Source organism: Anarrhichthys ocellatus, unplaced genomic scaffold (assembly GCF_004355925.1).
Source record: "Anarrhichthys ocellatus isolate YVR2014 unplaced genomic scaffold, GSC_Weel_1.0 scaffold170, whole genome shotgun sequence".
Classification (NCBI taxonomy): domain Eukaryota; kingdom Metazoa; phylum Chordata; class Actinopteri; order Perciformes; family Anarhichadidae; genus Anarrhichthys; species Anarrhichthys ocellatus.
This window is the reverse complement of record NW_022280200.1, coordinates 97,301-119,165: the sequence shown is the minus strand read 5'-3', so window position 1 is coordinate 119,165 and position 21,865 is coordinate 97,301. Positions and strand designations below refer to the sequence as shown.

The following is a 21,865-nucleotide window of genomic DNA, read 5'->3' as shown; positions in this document are numbered from 1 at the left end:
GTGTGTGTGAGAGAGAGGAAGAGAGAGAGTGTACTGTAGCATTGTAGTTGCCATCTGGTGGCTGTATTGTTGCAGTGCAAGTCAAAAGTTGCAAAGAAAGACAATACAGAGATTTTAAAGCCTGTCAAATTATTTTAATCAACATTAATATTTGCACAAAGAAATGTCCAACACCAGCAGAATGACTTCGTGGATCTTACTGATCCATGACAAAAATGGAACAAATAAGCTATCAAGACTGACAATGAGCAAACATGTCATTTGTTTGTGCATTTTATTTTTCCAGCTCAGGGAAAATGTTCATTGTTTTGCGTCATTTTCTTTTTTTGAATCATGATGAAAGTAGCATTGAATTGATTACATGTAATAACAAATTAATACATACAAATGATTAATTTCTACCTTTATGAACACAATGTACAAGAAGAAAAACAACAAAGGATTGTCACCGGCCACTGTTTTTTATTCCAGATAAGTTACAAACAAACCCCTAGTATAGTAGTGTACTTAGTACCAAAACAACGTAGGTTTTGCTGTGTTCACATAGGCGTGTGAATGTGTCACAGTGTGTATATTACATGTGTGTATATTACACATTCATATCTACACACGTATGAAAGCAACAGCAACGTTCTGTGGTTTGGGCGTCCGGCTGACACTTACACATTGGATACTTTTAGGCATATTTGGGTTTTCACGCCTAACTGACAAATATGAAACAGGACTCTGAATGACACAAATATAACAAGTAAATACATGATGTATACAACTAATGCAAATTAACCATAAACATGAAATATCAGATGAAATAATCAGCATTAAATAAATCTGTATCAATAACCTAGATAATTAACAAAAGCATAGGTAAATATGACTAAATCTGTGCTTTAAATACACGTATACTGCCATCTAGTGGTAGAACGGGTGAACATTTACTTTGCGAGTCCTTACCGGCTACACTCTGCGTTCACTAAATCAACACAATACAGTGGACAAACAAATATCAGTGCCAACAGCAACATTTCTGTGAACACAACAATGACTTTGATTAAACTATATCACGAACTGTATTGTGTCACTTGGTTTGAAACGAAAAACGAGGATACCATGGTATTTCCGTATTTTGGTTTTTCGGAATTAACGGTGAAACAGATGACTAAAACGTACACCGACCGCCTCACCTCTCTGCACTAAACTTGTTATTTCCATGCGAGCTCACACCGCCCACCTCCGCTCTCTCTCTCTCTCTCTCTCTCTCTCTCTCTCTCTCTCTTATTCTCTGTGTCTATCTTTCTGCCACACAGTGGGTCGGTGCCACAGGTCCCATGCGCTCCTCCTGATGTGCTCTAAACGTCCCCTCTCTTTTGAATAAATGGAGACAACCTGAGCCTCTGGGATTCATGGTTAACCAACCGTTTTAAAACAAACAAGGAAACAACAAAAACAAAACAGGCTACCACACCTCGGCCAAGTTTGACTTCCCTTCAACTCTTTGGACAACTCTCCGCCGCATCTCAGGTAGGCAAAACACCTCTAATACATATAATATAACGCTCTTATTTTTTACGCATGTAAGTGACGTGTTGATCGGTTCATAAATAAGGAAATGAATTAGAAAAGTGGCCGAGCAGGCTCGTAAACGTGAGCTGGTTTGAACGGAAAACCCGAGAAGCTGAGAAGTGATATTCGCTACATCCCGTGTCACCGCAGCGGTGACAGCTTGTCACCGTGCGTGTGTCATCCACGTCAACTCACTTTGACTTTCAGGAGAACTTTTAATAACTCTTAAGTTTGTCCCTGAGCAGATGCCCAAATAACTTATCGATGCAAACTATGAATTAGGACGTAATTGAGGCATTCACTGACATGTTTTTGGCTCGTAAATGAAGGCGTTTATTAGTTCGGTAACACAATAGCTGAAGTTCTGTCATCATCGGGCCATTATCTGCCATCATCAAACTATTTGGGATTCCAATAGCAGATGCAGAAGACAATGGGATCTAGTGAGGGAGATGCAGAGGGACACAGGTTATGGGCCATGCATTCACACTGATGGGACTGCATTCATTGGGCTTGCATTGATCTAAAACTTTTTAAATGTCTCTGTTTTGCTGAAATATGTTTAATTATGAATGGCTAGTAATATGTTTTCGAAAGATCTCCTCCCCTTTAGAATTGTGCACCAGAAAAAACTTTTACACCAACGTGTATTAACCTTTCAAACGTCACATTATTTAGCAGAAAGCGCTTCACAGGAAGATATCATTTAGTTAACTTCTAAACAATGACCTAACTGGAACATGAACACATCACATATTAATACCTATTTTAAAGTAAGCTGTGTCCTTGTTTTAAAGAATGTATACAACTGCATACGTCTGCCTTTAGAAGAACTGGATCTCGGTCTCTCTTCCGCCTCTCTGCACGAACAGAACCCACATATCAAATTCTTATAAGCGCCAGCTATTTAGCCGGACAATGGAGCCTTTATGATGGTGTGTACACCTGAACCAATCATATCTGCCTATCAGCCAGCTGGTCAGCCAATCCCAAGTCTCGTGCACTAACAGTAAACCATGCGACATTCTATAGGAGCATTGAGCCATGTTTCACTCACATGGACTTAGAGAGCTCAAAGCACCAGTTCCCACCCTGAACAACATGATCATGTATGTGCTGCAGACGTTTACAACATCATCAACAGTGGAACGAAAAACATTCTTCATGTTCAGTGAATTTGGTACCCTCTTTGACGTTGGACTGGATTGCACAATAATCTTAACTCACTTGACAGTGGATCAGTGAGACATTTACTTCCTTCAGTTTGTGTCTGCGTGTGGAAATGAATACCTGTCGTTGGCAGAGAGTTTACTCAATCTGGGCGACAATGTTGCTCACTGTCTCAAACAAGTTCATGCAGGTTTGGCAGTTTAAAGAAAACAAAGTGGGCATTACTGATAAATGTGCAATAGTGACTCCTCGCGGATCATTTGAGCTTCTACTTAAAGTGACATCATCATATTTTTTAATTTAATTTTAATTAAATTTTTAATTTAATTTATGATGCTATATTGATCCCTTTAAGGGGGAAATGTGTCTCTGCATTTGACCCATCCCTGTATATAGGGAGCAGTGGGCTGCCATTTATTTATTATATTAATCGAGTCGTCGCAAGAAAATGTGTCTAACGGTGTAATAAGACATTTAGATTATGTAAAGAAAATTGTATCAGCATAATGGAAAGTCAGTGGAAATCGATTTGCATTCCCACTAAAGCATTAACAACATGGCTGCTCATTCATCATCAACAGAAAGAAGCAAACCGTTAAATCTACTGTAATGCCTCTTCTACAAACACTGAACCAACGACGCAACAGTATTGACTTGTTTTAAGGCTGCTAAGTTATTGTAGCAGCAAAAGCATGAAAGACAATCAAAATATATAATAGGAAATTAAAAGCAAATAAATAATTGTATATGAATATCAGTAATAACATGCAGGGACTGTGGTGCATGAGAACGATACATTGCAGAAGAGAATTGATTACATGAACACTTTAATGTCAGTTATTGGAGATGCAGAAAGGATGCAAGAAACCTGCAATCTTTTTAGAAAGAAATGTATTAATGTAAATAAGTTACGCTACTACTTTGTGAAAACATTAGGAAAGATATAAAAACTACAAACGTAAAAAAATAACAAGTTATTTGTACTCGCTCTTTAGAATAAACACTTTTAATACAGTTGTGCCGGGATCAGCATACAGATAGGTCACACTCTAGAGCTCTCACAAATATAACAGTGGCACTATCTTTGGCTTGTTTTGTGGCTTGTTTTTTTCTTTTTGGCTTTATCTTTCAAAGGGTTAACCTCAGCAGCCATTGACTCTCATTCATTAAACGTTAAAATGCACAGATTTAATTTGGATTTTTGTAAATCCAGAGTGTGGTCCCAAACAAACTGATATGCACTAAAATGAGCACTTCTATATATTCCATTATACTCTCAAAACTGCTGCAAGTTGTTTGAATTCAATTCAATTCCTTTTGTATTGCCCAAAAGCACAAATTGCAAATTAGCCTCAGAAGGCTTTACAATCTGTACACATACGTCATCCTCTGTCCTGGGACCCTTTAACGGGGAGAAAGAAGAGGAAGAAACCTTTGGGAGAGCAACAGAGGAGGGATCCCTCTACAGGATGGACAGAATGTGTACAGAATGAACAACATAACAGAGTTACAACACAGTCAATGCATAGGACTTAAATTATTCATATAATGAGAGTAGTGAGCAGAATATTGATGGGAAATTACAACTACTACTAATAGCAGCAGCAGTGGACACAGTAGAATAGTGATGATAATTAAAGCAGCAATGGTATCGGTAATAATAATAGTATTGCGACTAAGAGAGAGGAGCATTACAGCAAATTTAATTTCCAGCTTCTTATATATCTGCATACTGTTTGATGTAGGCAAACATATTTCACCTTCAGTTTCAATTTAAATGGCACAGCTGTGCTTTAGAGTACATTGCAAATTATATGTCTGTCTCAGTTGGACTTTAGCAATAATGATGCATTTTCAGTCTAACTTAAATGACATCATACTGTACATTATGTGCTCTCATGATATATGAAATTAAAGTATAGTTTGTTTGAATAATGTTGGTAGGCTACTGTACGTCCGTTATTGACAAAACGGTGGTCTACAACACCGAGTATTTCACATTGAGCGTGATGATTTTCCATTTGCATTGCAGGGTAGCTGATATTCAGAGTGCTAATGTCATCAGTTGGTTGTTGTGATGTATAAGAGACATAAAGGCAGAGCAGGGCAAGGTGGTAAACACTTCAAATACTGAGTGTTAGAAAACGATGGAAACAACCACGCTGCTCTCTGATGCAACACATTGCGTCGTTGTGTGTGTGTCTGCCTCTTTTAAGTCTGCAGTTGCTGAAAAAAAAAGAAAAGGGAAAATGCAAGGTTTAGTGCGAGGACACACACACACACACACACACACAGTGCACGTACACTTCTCTAAAAAGCCATTCAACTCCCCTGACCACAATACTATAAAGAACGCTGGTGGACTGAGAGGACTAAAGCGGAGAGGAAGAGAGCTACGACTCACATCTGGTCTAAAAAGGAGGAAGCAAGGATTAGCTTTCTCGGTAATGATCTCCAAAATAAGAAGAGAGAAGAGGAAACATGTATGCGGTTACTGAACAGTGTGTGTGTGTGTGTTCAACGTGTGTCTGCAATGTACTTCTGCATGAGTGCATGGGTGTGTGTTGGTGTGAGTGCTTGTGGTTTCATCTGCAGTGACTGTGGCAGTATATATACACACACTGTAGAGAGAAATAATAGCTTCAAGTGAGGGTGTGATATTTCTGTCTGCCTCAGACTGCATTTGAAAAAGCAGCTTATCATTAATGTTGTTCATTGACCATCTGAGGGTCTAAATATTTGAAAATGTATAAATAATAAATAAATAAATAAATAAATAATATAGAGAAAGTCACTGAAATGAGCTGAATTTGCCTGAAAATGCAGTTCTGTTGAAACGTGTGAAGCCGACGTTGCTGATTCATCCGTTCCATGCAGCGTAACCAGCATGCGTCTGCAAGCGTATGGGGTCTGCAGAAGGCAATGAAGGCACAAGCACACACTTTCCCATGCAGGGTTCAGATGACAGCTGTATGCAAAGGTGTTGGTGATTGTGTGTGTGTTTACATGAGTAGTGGCATCAGATAGCAGCAGAGATTTGCCTAACTGTAGGCGACAAGTCACAAAGCAGGATTGTTGGAGAAAAACCCACTAGGTCGGACGGCATGCAAATCCCTGAGATGCACGGACAGCGTTTGTGTGTTTTGTGTGTGAAATGATAAGAGAGAGGAAATCAAGTGGGAGTGAGAGGAAGGTAAAGAGAGTCGAAATGTGTCTCTGGAAAAGTACAAAAAGGAGAGGTAAATGGAAAGACGTCAGTGGATTAAAGTTGATGTTGTTTATAAGGGAAACGGATGAAGTGCAGAATGTGTGGGCCCAACTGAGCAAAGCCTCACTTTGGGTCTGTGCCGTTATTCCTCATAGAGAGTCGCATGCTTCTGCAGATAATTATCGGTGATCGTATTACAAGAGGTCAGTTAAAGATAATGCTAATGCTAGTCGATGTTAGCTTGTTGCAGATTGTGTATCGGGCCCATTTTTCTGATTCGGTTTATCTCCCTAAAGTCTTTCAGACAACTAACCACAGGTAAACTAAGACATTGTGTCTTAGCTTGTTGCGCCTCAAAACCCAAAAGAAGTCACGTCTTTGTTCCTGCTCTCTTTTCATTCACCACTTTGTGCCAACGTGTGAATATGATACAGGAGAAATTAGTCAAGACAACAAGGTGGCAATTTCTCCACCAACACTTATCAATACGAATAAATATGAATAAAATGACAAAAGAAAGTTTTACCACTTTTCAGGGTGTAAGAGATGGAAAACGGGACATGTGATGACGTGGAGGCGCTGTGGGAGAGGGTGGAGTGCAAACGTTACGAACTGTGTCGCAGCATCTTTCCGTCAAAGCTGACCCCCTACCTCCGCCAGTGCAAAGTCCTGGATGAGCAGGATGAGGATGAGATCCTCAACTCCATGCTGCTGGTCTCCAAAGCAAACCGTACAAGTAGGTAGAGGGGGTGCATGTTTGTGTGCTTTGGTCTTCATCGTAGCATTTCTATGATTGTATATTGTATTTTTTCTTATGTATTAGTCGTGTTGTCTTTTGCCCGATAGTTTTCTCATCCTCTGAACCTGTGTGCAATGAAAGTAGGTACTTTTGTGTTTCTGCGTGTTGAACTTAAAGTATGTCAATCGATCCCTCAGGCCGTCTACTTGACATCCTCCACACTAAAGGAGAGCGGGGGTATGTGGCATTTTTGGAAAGTCTGGAGTTTTACTACCCTGAGCTGTACAAGCTGGTCACAGGGAAGGATCCCACACGACGCTTCTCCACCATCGTAGGTGAGACGCATCTTTGGGTGCAGACACACCCACATGCATGGGCTCTGATTGACAATGTACTTCTGAACTGAAGCAACCAGTGTACTGTAAAGCTGTTTGCCTCAAACTAAGTGCCAAAAAGTGAAAGAAAGATCTGATTATTATAGGAAACCTTTTTTCTTTTTTTTTCTTTTTATGAAAAGGTATAGCCATGGGAAAACAAACACATTTAACTGCCAGATGCAGAGTTGTTTTTGTAGCTCTGTTCAGGGAGGAACAGACATATCAATGAGACATAGATCTTGTTCTGCTGGTTTACAGTAGAATTTGACATTTATGCAAATCAGTTTATTGTGCAGTCCTGTTACATTTGTATGTCGAGTAGATGAAGTTTTATTTATGAGATATATTATACTCAATCATGTGTATTTGTCCTTCTCCTTTCTACCTGCCGTCTATTTCCTCATTGCAGTGGAAGAGGGTCACGAGGGGGTGACCCAGTTCCTGATGAACGAAGTGATGAAGCTGCAGCAGCAGTCCAAAGTCAAGACCCTGCAGACGGCTGAGCTGAGCAGGAAGAACTGCACCCTGGAGGACGAGCAGAAGAAGCTACGGCTGGCCAATCAGGAGCTTCAGGCCTTTCAACAGAGTAAAAACACATGTTATTTTAGATATGTTCCCATCATGTCGTGCATGTCTTAATGTCCTAAATGGTGAGCATTACATCCAAACCAAAAACCTACCACCATTTATACTGAAACTCCTACCCCACCACACATGATTGGTTTACCCTGCTTGGTGCACCACAGTTGGGTTTTATTCAGGCTAAGTTGCCAATCACATTGTCTACCAAAGTCTATTCATGAAACTAGGACACTGTCGCATGTGTCATCATGTCCTGTTAAGTTGAAACCTGCAGTTGGAACAACAAGCACGTTTCACAAATGCTAAAAATAACTCAGGCCAGGTCAAAATGCGTTTCTAACAGGCTTTTGGTGTAGGCCTAGATGACAAAGAGGCAGTCTGAATGGCATCTATCTTACCCAATAACCAAAAACACACCCCTCCCTCCTGAAACTTGGAATTTTATGTTATCGCCTTTCTTTTTCTAAATGTCTGTATTTGTCTAATTCAACAATTCATGATGAATTTTGTTCCGTATATCAGAAAAAATCATTCGAAATAGCTGATGTGCAACCGTTTATTAACTTACTGAAGGCTTGAAATAAAGATCCAAAATGCAGAAAGTGTATTTTTTCTGGGTTAGCTCAAGTCAGCAGGAGCTAGCTAACCCTGCTAACAGTGCTTAGCAAGGTTAGCGAGGTAGAATGAGGAGCCTTGTTAAGCGAAGGCTTTAAAGCTAAAGAAGGTTAGGTTACTGTGTATGTGTTTATTTAGTTTGTGCAGAATTACTTTGACATTGTTGCTCTAGCTAACAGAAGCTAGCTGGCTAAATTCAGTCGCAGTTGTTAAGCTTGCTTAATCATATGATTATTTATCTCACAATGTATTCATTTGTTTATTTAAATTTAACTCTTTTTGAGATATCTACATTCACCTCAGCGTATTGTTTTTATACAGTTTGCAATGATTGCTAAAACATGACAGCATTGTTACCACCCAATAGTCCGGGACAACACACTCATGTATTGTATGAACGGCTACACTTGGTTCTCCAGGGTACAACAAGTTGAAAGAAGAGAGGAACACCTACAGTGACGAGCTGCTGCGAGTGAAGGATGAAAACTACAAACTGGCCATGAGGTACGCCTCGCTGAGTGAGGAGAAGAACATGGCTGTGATGAGGAGCCGAGACCTGCAGCTAGAGGTACTGATGGACACCTGAATGCATGAAAACATTGTCAATACATTGTGCATTTGCAAAAGTGTCAGAAATAATACTTAATGCTGAAACAAAAAGAATGCGTGTGACATATAAATGTGGTTGTGAACGGCTCACTCTTTCCTCCATGCTAGCATCTATAGCTCACTATTCACTCCGCATCCTCACTGCATGTTCCGTGTAGGTTGATCAGCACAAGCACAGGCTGAACAAGTTGGAGGAAGAGTGCAAAATGGAGAGGAGGCAGAGTCTCAAGCTGAAGAACGACATCGAGAACCGGCCGAGGAGAGAGCAGATCTTTGAGCTGGAAAGAGAGAATGAAATGCTCAAGATCAAACTACAGGACCTACAGTCCATCATGCAGGTATACACGATATTGACAAGCAATAGAAGAAGTCGTCCAGTGGGCAAGTAACAAGCCACCCGACAAAATGGACGCTACAGGGCAATCAGTTCTCAGTTTCAGACACTGAGATCTCAGCGACATGTTCCACAAATAGCAGAGCACCTCCTCTCATGCTTCAGACTTTATTTCATGAAGATTTGCAGGAACAAGTCTGACAAATGACGTTGTACAATGAATTCTTGCCAAACAACATACAGCACGTAGCTACTTGGAACTATGTTTCAGTTCTCTCACAACTTAAACCTGCATGAATACATGTTTTGGGCCACTTAGGGGCACTGCAACAAACTGCACACATGTTGATATGCTAACGTGTTAGCAAACAATCGCCAATTATTTTAAATTCAGCGATATTAGCATTCATTTGGGGACGCGTTTTTTGTTAGCAAAGGATTAACTCTCCTTTTAGCTCTGTTTTTGGTCTCCACCATCCCACAAAATATCTTTTCCCTTTAGCTGCTAAATACTCCACTGTGTTCGATGCATACCCAACAATGTGTGTGTTTCTAAATACACAGCCTGGTCCACTACCTGCATCAGACAAGGCCATCCTTGACATTTTGGAACATGACAGGCAGGAAGCACTAGAAGACAGACAGGATCTGGTGAACCGCCTCTACAACCTCCACGAAGAAGTCCGACAGGCAGAGGAGCTACGAGATAAGGTAACAAACGGACAAGCAAACAGTACATTTACCCAAACAAGTACAAACTTGTACTTTACTTTAGTATTTCCATTTTGTGCAACTTTATACTCCTACTTTAACACATTTTAGACAGACTTATTGTACATTTTACTCCATTTATCTGATCTCTGTAGTTGCTTTTCAGATTAAGATTTAGCAGAAGAAAACATAACGATAAACTCTATAAATACATTGCATTGATATGAAATCTGTCAAACCACTTTGACATGCGGAAACGTACGCGTGCAGAACCAGTTGGAGCCCGTTGTCTCAGACCGTCTTCCCCTCTAAATCTCTTTTTTTCCCTCTTATCTTTAAATAACAACAGCTATTCAAAATGTCAAAACAAAATCAAACATGAGAGACCAAAAGAATAAAAAGAATAAAAATAAACGTTTTAACAATTTTTTTTTTACCATTAATCATCTCACAACCAACTGGTAACTGATTAGTGAAGTTGCCTGTATGGGAACCAGTAGACTAAACTACCTAACTGAGTAGTTGACACCATCGTCACCGCAACCAGCTACAACAGCAAAAATGCTGTTTTCACATTGTTGATCAGTATTAATAATATCATATGTAATAACACATTAGTCACAGGCGACATTTCACTGCAGAACAAGTACTTTTTACTTGCTTACCATCAGAGGAACGCTACGTGGAAGTGATCTTGGTTGCTTGTTTGAACCTTTGTTCGAGTGTATAATTGTTTCAGAATGTGTAAATGTGAGGCAGAGTTGGGAGCTGGGAACAAACAGCGGTTAGCAAGAAACACACCCTAGAAACACTAACACATGACCAGAGAGCCTAATGCCCACGAGGCCATCTGTGAAACACACCCTGTGCAAAACCCCCATCTCAGGCCTCTTTCTTTACGTAATCTGGTCTTTCTTCTTTCTCCCTCTCTGTTTCTCTTCCTGTACTTACCTTTGTCTAATAAACTATAATAACCTTGCTTGTGGCGTGTGTGTGTGTGTGTAGTACCTAGAGGAGAAGGAGGATCTGGAGCTGAAGTCCTCCACGCTGCAAAAGGACTGTGAGATGTATCGCAACCGCATGGACACCATCACAGTACAGCTAGAGGAGGTGGAGAAGGAGAGGGACCAGGTGAAAACACACAGACACAGATCAAGTACGATTGTTTAGTTGTTGTTGTTGTCGTCGTGTTGCTTACTTCCACTCCCCCACTGCTGCAGGCTTTTCGTTCCAGAGACGAGGCCCAGCACCAGTTCTCCCAGAGTCTCATTGACAAAGACAAATATCGCAAGCAGATCAGAGAGCTGGAGGAGAAGAGCGATGAACTCCACATCGAGATGGTGCGCAAAGAAGCCAAGCTGGTCACCTTGGAGTGTCGACTACGACGGCTGTCTAAGGACACTGTTTTGGACCAGGTTGGACTTAGTCGAAAAATGAGTTTACACGGTTAACATGCATGATAAATTTTCTCTCTTGTTTTTGCAGAGTCTGCCAAGGGACCTGCCTCCGACAATCATCTCTCAAGCGGGTGACTATAAACCCATCCAGGACCAATCAGAATGGTTCAGCGATGAGTCGCCGGGGGAGAAGTTCATATCTGAGGAGCCACGTCTCAAACGCAGACCCAACCTCAAAGCAGTGGTCAGCTACTGTCCCATACTCACATCTACGTACTTACTTATTAGACATTATGGCAAAGGAATTATACTCAAGAACCAACTTAGGAGTAAAAAAGGTCTTACTTACCACCATACCACACATTAAGCCACGTACTCTCTCTTACAAAGTTTAAGAGTAAGAGATCATATGATTGATCACATGTATGAGCAGGAACAGCCAATTAATCATAGAGTTACCCTACATCTCCCATATTGTTAAGTCTTTTGACATTTTACCAAGTGATGTTTTTCTGCAAAAACTTATCTACTTTTCTTTAAAAGTAGATTTAATTTGTGTGAAATGACCAATCTAATATTTGATTTTATATACATGGAGCTGAAATACAAATTAAATGGAATTAAAAAGGAAACTTCTGCTGCTGGTATACAGATACAATATACTAGAAAGCTTTAAGTGAGATGTTTGTAACAGTAACTTTAATGTTTTGTATTTTAGATCAGAGTTAAGTCTCCAGTCTGTTTACCCAAAGATGTGAACTTCGAGTCCGCTCAATCTGCTGGTAACACACCATCATATAGTTCATTCATACGTTATATTCCACCGTGACGGTGACAATTCTTTTGTGCAAGCTTATCCACATTTGTCTCCAACTCTTGTCAGTCAACGGCGGAGATTTACTGGAAATCCAGACGAGAAACTCGCACATCAACAGCATCTCCCTCCCTCCCTCCCCCAGCATCCTGATGTCCCCCACGTATCTCCCCTTCTCAGCTCCCCCCCTCTCTTCCTCGCCGTCTCCCTCCCAACTCCCCTTAAACATGGCGGACCAGTCCAACAGGGCTAATATGGTGAGCTTTTAAACCATTGCTCTAGTTATATACAGTTCAAAGAAATGATGCAGTATCGTGTTTGGTGAAAATGAATATCTGATAGATTTTATCCATAAAAGCCAAATGGATTCAACAGAACTTTCTCAGGTCCTAACACATCGATAACTTGAGTACATAGTTGAGTTTACGAGTCTGTATTTGGAACTTCTGCTTTGTTCACTTGTGAAATTTCTCAAGCTGCGTTACCGTAACGACAGCATCCTGTCCACGCTGCCTGAGCCTCCAGAGAAAGCGTCGCTTTACCGCAGAGAGAGGGAAAAGGAGGACGACTTCCACCCCCGCAGGTAGTCACAGCCCCCAAACCAGACTAGACGCGGCAGTTAATCTCGTCTACGTAATAGATTGTTATGTGCAACACTAGTTTCATCCATTTTTATAATCCCGGGCTGGTTTGTGTTTAACTTCCTGGTGTGAATGTTCTCTTCCAGCCTCTCGGGCTTCGATAGTGACAACATGGAAATGGAGTTTGGTAAAGTGCACTTTTACACTCTGCACATCACAAATACGTTTCTGACCTGACTGACCATGTTCATCGTCTGTCTACAGTTTAAAAAAAAATGTCTCTCTCTTCTGTCTGCCCGTCCCATCCTTAGAGGACGAAGTACGGCGTGGTCCACCTTCTGTCCACTCGTCTTCCTCGTCCCATCAGTCAGAAGGGATGGACACTTACGACCTGGAGCAGGTCAACAACATCTTAAGGAAACTCTCTATGGAGCGGTACAGTACAGATAACCACTGCACTCGCATGCACAAGAATCATTGCAAGTCAAGCTCACTTATACACACCTTCTTCTTCTTCTTCTGTGTGCAGGCCATTCCGCCCGTCTCTGTCCTCCTTCTCCAGGATCAGCGCTTCACTAAAGCCGGTGCAGGAGCTGTCGTTGCTAGGCGACAACCTGCTGAGGGACATCACTCTGGTTGGCGGCAACCACAGCGGGATTTTCATCTCAGCGGTCCAGCCGGGCTCCATCGCTGAGAAGGCGGGGCTTCGAGAGGGCCACCACATCCTATTGGTACGTAGTCTGGTCCAGGTTTGCACGGGGCTGTAAAATCAATTTATGTCGAATTGTCTGCAGAAATGGAAAAGAACAAGCAAGAACCCAGACATGTGACAAACGTACATGAACATGACCAGAAGAAAGTGTCACAAGATTTTATATTTTTACCATTTTAACAGCTCTTTATTTTTTAGATTTTCATATGCCTGCTGTTTTTTTGAGTTCCCTAATCTAATGATCATTATCTATAATTGAGGGACTAATTTGCTGAAGTGCCAAAATTTGGTATAAAACACCAAAAATATGAATACTTTAATTTGTCATTAATTTGTCTTATGTTGTGATTTGCTGACCAGCTTGAGGGATGCGTACGTGAGGAGAACCAAAGCATTTCATTGGATACCAGCACTCAGGAAGAAGCCTATTGGACGCTGCAGCACTGCTCTGGACCAGTCAAGCTGCACTACCGAGCCAACTTTGACTGTAAGTGTTGTTTGTGTTGGGCTCGTACGAATGTGTTCGTGTAATACTCATATACTGTGTATGTAAACACATACGTGTGCGCTCTAGGTTACCGCCGCCTTCAGAGGGACCTGGCGGAAGGCCCGCTGGTTTCTGGCGACTCCTTCTACATACGGGTCAACCTCAACATCTCCGGCCAATCAGACTGCTGCTCTCTGAGCGTGCACTGCGATGAGGTGGTGCACGTGCTGGACACCAGGCACCAGGGCCGCGGCGAGTGGCTGTGCGCACGCGTTGACTCCTACAGCGGCTTCGACCTGGCCGACCGTGGCACCATACCCAGCAACTCACGGTATAAAGAAGTTGTTGAAACTAAAAAGACTTTGACATTAAGAGTGAGGGTTGGATTAAACCTTTTTTTCTCGTATATGAAGCCTGTACATTTAAAAAGGACATGTCGCAAACCAGTGTGGTGTAAAAGACAACTTCAATGAAGTAACTGAGTATCGTGCATCTGTTCCTGAGCGTGATACAAAAGTGCAGTAACAGTTGAGCAACCATGCAAAGTTGAGCAAGGGGTCTTTAGGCGTCTACATCTGCTTTCACAATGTAAAGTTTCACTGATCTCCCCAACGCAGCAGCAATATCCAGACACACACACACATTTCATTTTCACACTTGAGTCCCACAATCTGTTGTTGGCACCAAGAAGCAACGGAAGCAGCTTGTAGGAGGACAGCTTCACATGTCGTATGAACTTTTTCCAATTGTGTCAGAAATTAGAGTTTGACAATCTTGTGTTTATGTTTAAATGTGTGTGAATGTGTGTGAATTTAGGGCCCAGCAGCTGCTCCTGGTAAAGATCCAAAAGTTAGTAACTCGAGGGGGGAAAGAAGAGAATGAGATCAACCGCAATAGGGTAAGAAACATCCTGGACTAAATTTAAAAAAAAAAAAAATCACACACATATATTTGAAAATGTGACATTAATACATTCACATTTGACTAAAGCAAAGCTGCTTGAGCAACTCCTCTGCGACATCTGGAGGCACATTGTTCACGGTCGCTTGTCGCTCTTAGTCTATTTGTCACGATCCCCTTTTTTATTATAACTTACTCACAATGTTTTCTCTCACCACATAAGTCAGGATTGTGCAATGCTTCAGAAAAACAATTCTCTGATCTATAAACGCGTGTACGTGCCTGTGCAGAACACTTTACAGCCAGAAGAAGCCGGCTCGTCTCCTGATCCTAAAGCCAGCCCACGCATGTCCAGAGCCAGCATCTTCCTCACTCAGATACTACAGGTAATGAAGTGGAAACTAAACATCCTGCTGTAGAACAAGACTTTAGTCCCCTCAGTGCAATGGTGCACCTACAACTAACATGAAAGTAATCTCACAAACTTGTTTTTTATTAAATGACAATGTGCAGCATTACTGACAAAATCATGAGCTCAGTACTGCCTCCATTAATACTTTCTCACTGTCTGTTTTGATTTGTAGTTTGTCAGCAGGGTGGATATCAAGTACAAGCGGATGAACAGCAACGAGCGTGTTAGGATCATCAATTCAGGCAGCACAACACTACCCAGGCAAGGTTTTGAAGGGCTGAGACCAGAAGGCGAGTACAAAGTGATGCAGGAGGAACAAAACTCACCATGAGCAACCACAGGAAACCTCTGGAAAGGGGCAACATATTCTGAAAAATGAAAGAAATATATATAATATTTATATATATATATATATAATATGAAAATCCACATTTGTAAATAGTGAAATGCTGAAACGCTTTATTGTAAAGTGGCAACAAGAAATACAAACACTGAAACGAGTTGAAATGGATTGATAATAAATAAAGCAGAAAGTGTCAATTGAAGTGAAAGTTTTTGTATAAACTTGTTTTTATTGTTCAAAACCGCTGACAGCTGAAAGGGTGTTACGGGTTAGTTGAGTTATAAGCATTGAAAGTCGAAATGTCAGTTGAAGAGGAAGATAAGAGCAGTTAAAATGTCAGTCGACGTCTAAGTGGTGAAAGCAGTTGAATTGTCAGCGATGTACAAGTGGTAAAAAAAAGAGTTAAAACTTGCATTCAAGTGGAAGCGCTGAAGCATGTGCACTGTTGAAATATATGAATATAACAAAACCATGTGGACCTTCAGCCCATCTTGTGTGTATCATTATGTGTAACTCTTTTCATGTGTGTGTGTGTGTGTGCTGTAAACAGACACTGCTGACCCAGACAATGAGCTGAGCAGGAGCTTGAGCCTGATTCCCTACAGTACCGTCACAGTCCAGCGAACCCAGAGGAGAAGGCCGGTCCTATTCACTCCCACTGCTCTAGCCAAAACCCTTATCCAGAAAATACTCAACATGGGGGCAGCCATGGACTTTGATATCTGCAAACCAGGTCAGTGTATGATGGGGGGGGAAAGTAACGCTCACTGTAAAACACATCACGTTAATGTGTGCACGAGGAATATTTCCATCTGGTTGGCAGATTCTCAATGTGTATCAAAGAGGGAGGAGGTAGTGGGTAACATGTAGTTAAGAGAGAAGGAGAGAGAAGGAAGCTCCTATTGGGATTCAGGTCAGGTATTGTTTTGCAGTGTGGTGTAAATGTTAAGGAGTGTAACCTGAGAGGGGGCGGAGTCAGACTGGAAGATGGCCTAGTTCAGTGATTCTCAACTGGTGGGTCGCGACCCAAAAGTGGGTCCGCTATGCAGCGGAATTATTCCAGCATTTACGGCACTTGTTCAGCGGTGCAGGAAAAACACCGACCAATGCGTTGTGAATCACATCAGGTCATGCAGCTCATCCAATCAAATATGGGTATTCTGACGAGTTTCCTGACTTGAGTGAGATGTTCACACACCGTGACACACGGGGGAGAGACGAGGATAGAGACAGCAGAGCAGGACTATTGACTTGTGGAAGTCAAATCATAGGACGATTTCCAAAAGAGAAAAATGTCCAGAAAGACCAGAGTCAGACTCTGACTGGACAGACTCATAGAGGTGAATTCTTCCAACACTAAATTCTCTTTTTAGAAGATGAGTAAATATAATAGTGTGGCTTTTTCACTTCATCCTGAATGAACTGAATTTAAAGCTGCAGATCAATTCAGTGAAAATAATTTTTCTAAAATTAATTTCATTACGAAATTTATTTTTTAATCCAGCCATTATTTTACTTGAAATGAGAAGAACATTTATTTATGTATTTCTATGCTTTATTTATAATCCATCCAGTTACATTTGAAAAATTAGAATAATATTTGTTAAAATATAATTGATGTGTACTTTCTTTATTTGATTTGGCAGTTGTTTACTACACAGATACATTACTGCTACTAGACTTCTTGAATATATATATATATATATATATATATAATTTGGGTAGTGGGTCGCGGCTTGTCATTAAGGGGTGATGGTGGGTCCCGCAGCCAGACCAGTTGAGAACCACTGGCCTAGTTGATAGATAGGATGATGGAAGGATGATGATGTTGACGATGACATAGAGGAGTTTAAATCCCCATTTAGGGATACACACTCCAGTCTCATGACAAACTAACTGCTCCCAGGACAGTGGGGTCGGACACAGAGCTGAACATCTGGCAAGCCAAGAGGCCGCGTGACGTCTTGGTTTAAGTGCAGATTCTCCCCAGGGAGAAAAAAAGACAACCTCAAAGTTTCTGTTCCTTCGGCATTGAATGTTCTGTGACGATCATGAACAAACGAAACAGTTTCTGAACATTTTCTGTTTCAAATGTATTATTTATGTTCTTTCTACACGGTTGTATTCGACTCTATTCTGTTCCATCGTTTAGACACCCTGTCCAAAGAAGTGTTTCATCTGAAACAGAACGTGGAGCCATTCATTCACTACAAAGAGAAACACACCACTTTTGAATGCATCACCCGAGAAAACATAGAGGCTGTCGCTTCTAAGGTAGGCTGTTATTGACTAGTGTGGGGGTGCGCGCGCGCGTGTGTGTGTGTGTGTGTGTGTGTGTGTGTGTTTATTGTTAACTGAATATTTTGAAATACCACTCTTAAATCTGTAAGGTGAATATGTAGATGGATCCAGCAGCCGGTTAGCTTAGCAAACAGACTGGTTCGGTCCCAAACATTTTTTTTGTGTTAAATAGTTCGCTACAGAGGTGCTGGTAGATTTTAATACTGCTGGACGAAGCCAGGCTTCCCTGAGTTTCCCTTGTGCTAAGCTAAGCTAAGCGACTGCTAGCTTTTGCTTCATATTCACTGTGCAGATCTAAGAGTGGTAACAATGTACTCATTTATGCACGAAAGACGTTTTTCCCAAAATGTTGCATTCTTCCTTTTTGGAGTTTGTTGTTGTATGTATTCAATTATTGTCCATCTTTCGTCTTTTTTTTGGAGAAAAAAATGATTTAATTGAATTTCTTGAATTCGTATGATGTGCATGATACCACTTTGTCCTTTTACATTTAATCAATCAGGCAGAATGTCTTCTGAAAAAGATTATTCGTTGTGTTACGAGAGGTGTTGTGTGCATATCTGTGCGTCCAACCATGTCCGCATTACACAGTATAGATCTGCGTTCATCTGTAAAGCCCATTCTTTCCACCCGTCACCAGGGCAAACACTGCCTGCTCGAGGCCGAGCTGAGCTGCGTCAAAGACCTTCTGCGGCGAGAAATCTACCCGATCATCATCTACATCAAGATCTGTGAGAAGAATGTGAAGAAGCTACGGTAGGCCTGAACAAAAAAACCCTCCCTCACTTTCACACATTTACCTACAGCTGCAAACCACAGCCCCTTTTTCCAAAGGCCAATATGTCAATCCTTGCATGACATTTTGGCTCCAATCAGGATGTGTGATTGAACAAGCCAAAGGAAAAGTCTCTGTTTTGACTCTCTTAAAACTAAGCGGTTTACTGCACAGTGACATTCAGCTGCCTGCAGAAAATAGCTGTGAACAGTGATAGCAACAGCTGAACAAGAGCTTTTTCCTGTCAACGAAAGGTGAGAATTGGACACCTCACAAAATACAATATGACCCGTGTCATTTCAGTCTGCTGTGTAGATAATAAACACCAGGCAAAGACGGCAACAAAATCTGATGTTTATTCTGGTGGATTTTAAATCGTCAAATAATAAAAATGTATTATTTTGCACAGCTTATTTCATGCTAAGATGAAGCCCAAAGTGTTTTAAAAAAAACTCACAAAACAACAAAAACACAAAAATTTGATTGCAATACAACAAAACATAAACAACGATACCATCTAGGTTAACCAAAATTAAATGCCAGATAAAAAAAGATTTATTGTGGGACCCTTTATGAACTTCTAAAAGAAAGGCAGTGAAAGATTGGAGCGTTCTTGTTAACGGCAGTCGCTGGTATATGAAGGTGATTATGTACAGTTTTGTAGATTAGTAAGATAACTTTAAGATCAATTCTAAAAGATACAGGTAGCCAGTTTGGTGATGTGAGCAGAGGGCTAATGTGTGATCACTTTTTGTATTTGTTAAAATCCTGCAGCGTTCTGAATGAACTGTACTTTTCCGAAAGACTTTTTAGGTTAGACCAATAAAAAGAGAGTTGCAATAATCCAAGCGGCTGGTGATAAAAAGCATGTGTCGGCATTTCCGCAACATTAAAAATAGTAAAGAGTAAATGTGAACCCATTATTGTCTACCTGTCTGAGAATTAAAACAAAGTACATTAACCACTGTTGCAAAGTGTCTACAGGATCACTGATATTTGGGTACCACACTCACCACCGCAGCGCTGCTTCCTTCCTGTTTCCTGTCCACACAGGAAGTTGCCTCTGCGCGGGGAGTCGGAGGACGAGTTCATGAAGTTGTGTCGAGCAAAATTAAAGGAGCTGGAGGGAATTCCCTGCCTCTATGCCAGCGTGGAGCCCGAGGCCTGGGCAGGGACGGACGACCTCATCAAGGTGGTCAAAGACCGCATCCTGGAGGAGCAGAAGAAGACGGTCTGGGTGGAGCAGGACCTCCTGTAGACACACGGACACACACGTGGAAATAGACACGTGTAGCCGAGCACCATGTAACGCTCTTGAACATCATGCTCTTGTGCATATTTATGCTAAGACTCAAAAATGCACTTGTGGACACTCGCACTGCTAAAGATTTTAAAATAAATGCATTATATATATATTTTGTAAAGGAGTGTGTTTACTTTGATTTAGATAAATAAACAGATGGAAAACATCAAAAAGGGACATGTTTTTACTTCACAGTGGAGCATTTAAAGGGAAGGCGTTCAAAGTGCACTTCTTTGAGCAGTACTTTCAATTTCAGTCTGCTGTGACTTAACTTTGATTATGCTGTCCTCTTGTGGCTACCGTCAGGCTTTCACACGGCAATGATTCAAGTCAAATCGGATTAAATCACATCAGCCTTTTATTTATTTATTTAGGACATTTTTTGTTGCAAATTTGTTACGCAGTGCTTCTTCTAAAAATGTTACAGGAATAGAAATATTACATAAACCAATAAACCGATAAGCCGCTGCTATTTGAATAGAATAAAGTAGAATAGAACTGAATGCGTAATGTTATAGAGAACACATTACAAGTTCACACAGGAAACTGTGACAGACAGCTTTACATGGACACAAGGGTTTCTAAGGTCTAATCAGTGTTTTTTTTTTCCATAAAAGTGAACATAGGCAAATTTTCACCTTTTTCTTCCTTGGTGACCTCTTACTATGAAGCAATATCTCATTGTGACCCCTCGTCACCAGTTGAACGTCTATAAATTGTAAGCAGTTCGGTCAAAAAGTGAATTTCTCTTCTCAGATTTCCTTTGATTCATTTCCAGAGGCCTTAAAGAGGCAAAGCTGTGCAGCATTTCACAAGAAACAATGAAGGATTGGAAAATAAACTGATGAAAAACAGTTCTGTGTTTTAGAAACCTTGTTGTTTATACATGAACTTGAGATGAACTGAGGTTTCAGCTGTTGGCTGGCGTCAGTGTGTGTTTTAAGAGGCCTGGTATTCAATTTTGGAAGCGGTAGCAGGTTCCAGTCATGTGCAGGCGACTGTGGTTAAGTGGATAGCAGGGCTGTCCTTCAATCAGAGGGTCGGCGGTTTGATCCCTGGCTCCTGCTCTGCTAGTCGCATGTTGATGTGTCCTTGAGCAAGACACTTAACCCCAAAATTGCTCCTGTACCTGTGGAAGTGTGATAGAATCTGAATTGTAAATTGCTTTGGATAAAAGCGTCTGCTAAATGACTAATGTTTTTGGTGGCGCTGCTCTTTTATTTTTATTACATTATGAATTGTGCATTGAAGCCCGTGTCTTACTTATTACTCTTTGCACCAATGCTGAGGATTGCCAACACTGTATGTCATGCAAATATGCATTATATCACATTTTAAATCATCAACAAACCATCACTACGTTAATCAGTGTGTTGCTTTACTCTGCTGAGTCACTCATGTAAAAAGACAACTTCTGGATTTGCAATATTATCCATAACTCACTAAACCTGCATGTTTATTGATTTCTACAGCTCATAAATCTGTGTTTAGACAGAGAATTTTTTTTCAAAGGCCACCAGACGTTCCAATTTGACAAAAACAGACAGGTCAGAGGGGATTTAGAGTAACCTGTTTCATAAGGGTTCCAGATAATCTCCTCGTCTGAGAGGAAAGACATGCATCCACTATTCATTTGTGAATAGTGGATGCATGAATGCAGCATTCCCAAAAATGATCACATCAGACGCATACTGTGTGTAAGAAACCAAAAACACACTATGTCAGCCTTCCTTAAGTCAATACTGTAGTTTTTCTCCATGTAGGGAAATACCAAGGCTAATATTTATACGACTTTGACTGTAAGATACTCACCGATTTGTATTGAAAAATGTAATTACATTGAAAAGTAATCAAATATACTAAAGTAATAAACATGATGAAATAATACGGTTTTATACATGAAGTAAACAAGTCTGTCAGTGCTTAGAAATGATG

The 21,865-nt window shown here is 40.9% G+C and overlaps 1 protein-coding gene across 2 annotated transcripts; it reads left to right on the top strand.

The window, feature by feature from the left end:
* The first annotated feature begins 1,295 nt into the window (after window positions 1-1,295).
* Window positions 1,296-20,978, top strand: card11 (caspase recruitment domain family, member 11). Of its 2 annotated transcripts, none has more exons than XM_031878252.1 (25): window positions 1,296-1,518; window positions 6,475-6,674; window positions 6,875-7,012; window positions 7,464-7,640; window positions 8,671-8,819; window positions 9,019-9,198; window positions 9,759-9,905; window positions 10,911-11,036; window positions 11,126-11,245; window positions 11,391-11,546; window positions 12,021-12,084; window positions 12,186-12,373; window positions 12,593-12,699; window positions 12,844-12,884; window positions 13,009-13,132; window positions 13,227-13,428; window positions 13,770-13,896; window positions 13,984-14,227; window positions 14,713-14,794; window positions 15,087-15,182; window positions 15,381-15,498; window positions 16,102-16,284; window positions 17,704-17,825; window positions 18,493-18,608; window positions 19,681-20,978. In XM_031878252.1, exons 2-25 carry the CDS (start codon window positions 6,485-6,487, stop codon window positions 19,883-19,885), a joined length of 3,402 nt encoding a protein of 1,133 aa, XP_031734112.1. In that variant the 5' UTR covers window positions 1,296-1,518; window positions 6,475-6,484; the 3' UTR covers window positions 19,886-20,978. The 2 variants fall into 2 exon arrangements, with proteins under 2 accessions (XP_031734112.1, XP_031734111.1); XM_031878251.1 differs by having other exon boundaries at window positions 11,126-11,320.
* Window positions 20,979-21,865: the final 887 nt, after the last annotated feature.

Excerpts from the sequence above, each read along its gene's own strand:
- card11 (XM_031878251.1), top strand. The coding sequence starts at position 6,485 with ATGGAAAACGGGACATGTGATGACGTGGAGGCGCTGTGGGAGAGGGTG. Across the intron at positions 12,885-13,008 it reads CAACATGGAAATGGAGTTTG|AGGACGAAGTACGGCGTGGT; the intron begins GTAAAGTGCACT and ends TCCCATCCTTAG. Across the intron at positions 14,228-14,712 it reads ACCATACCCAGCAACTCACG|GGCCCAGCAGCTGCTCCTGG; the intron begins GTATAAAGAAGT and ends GTGTGAATTTAG.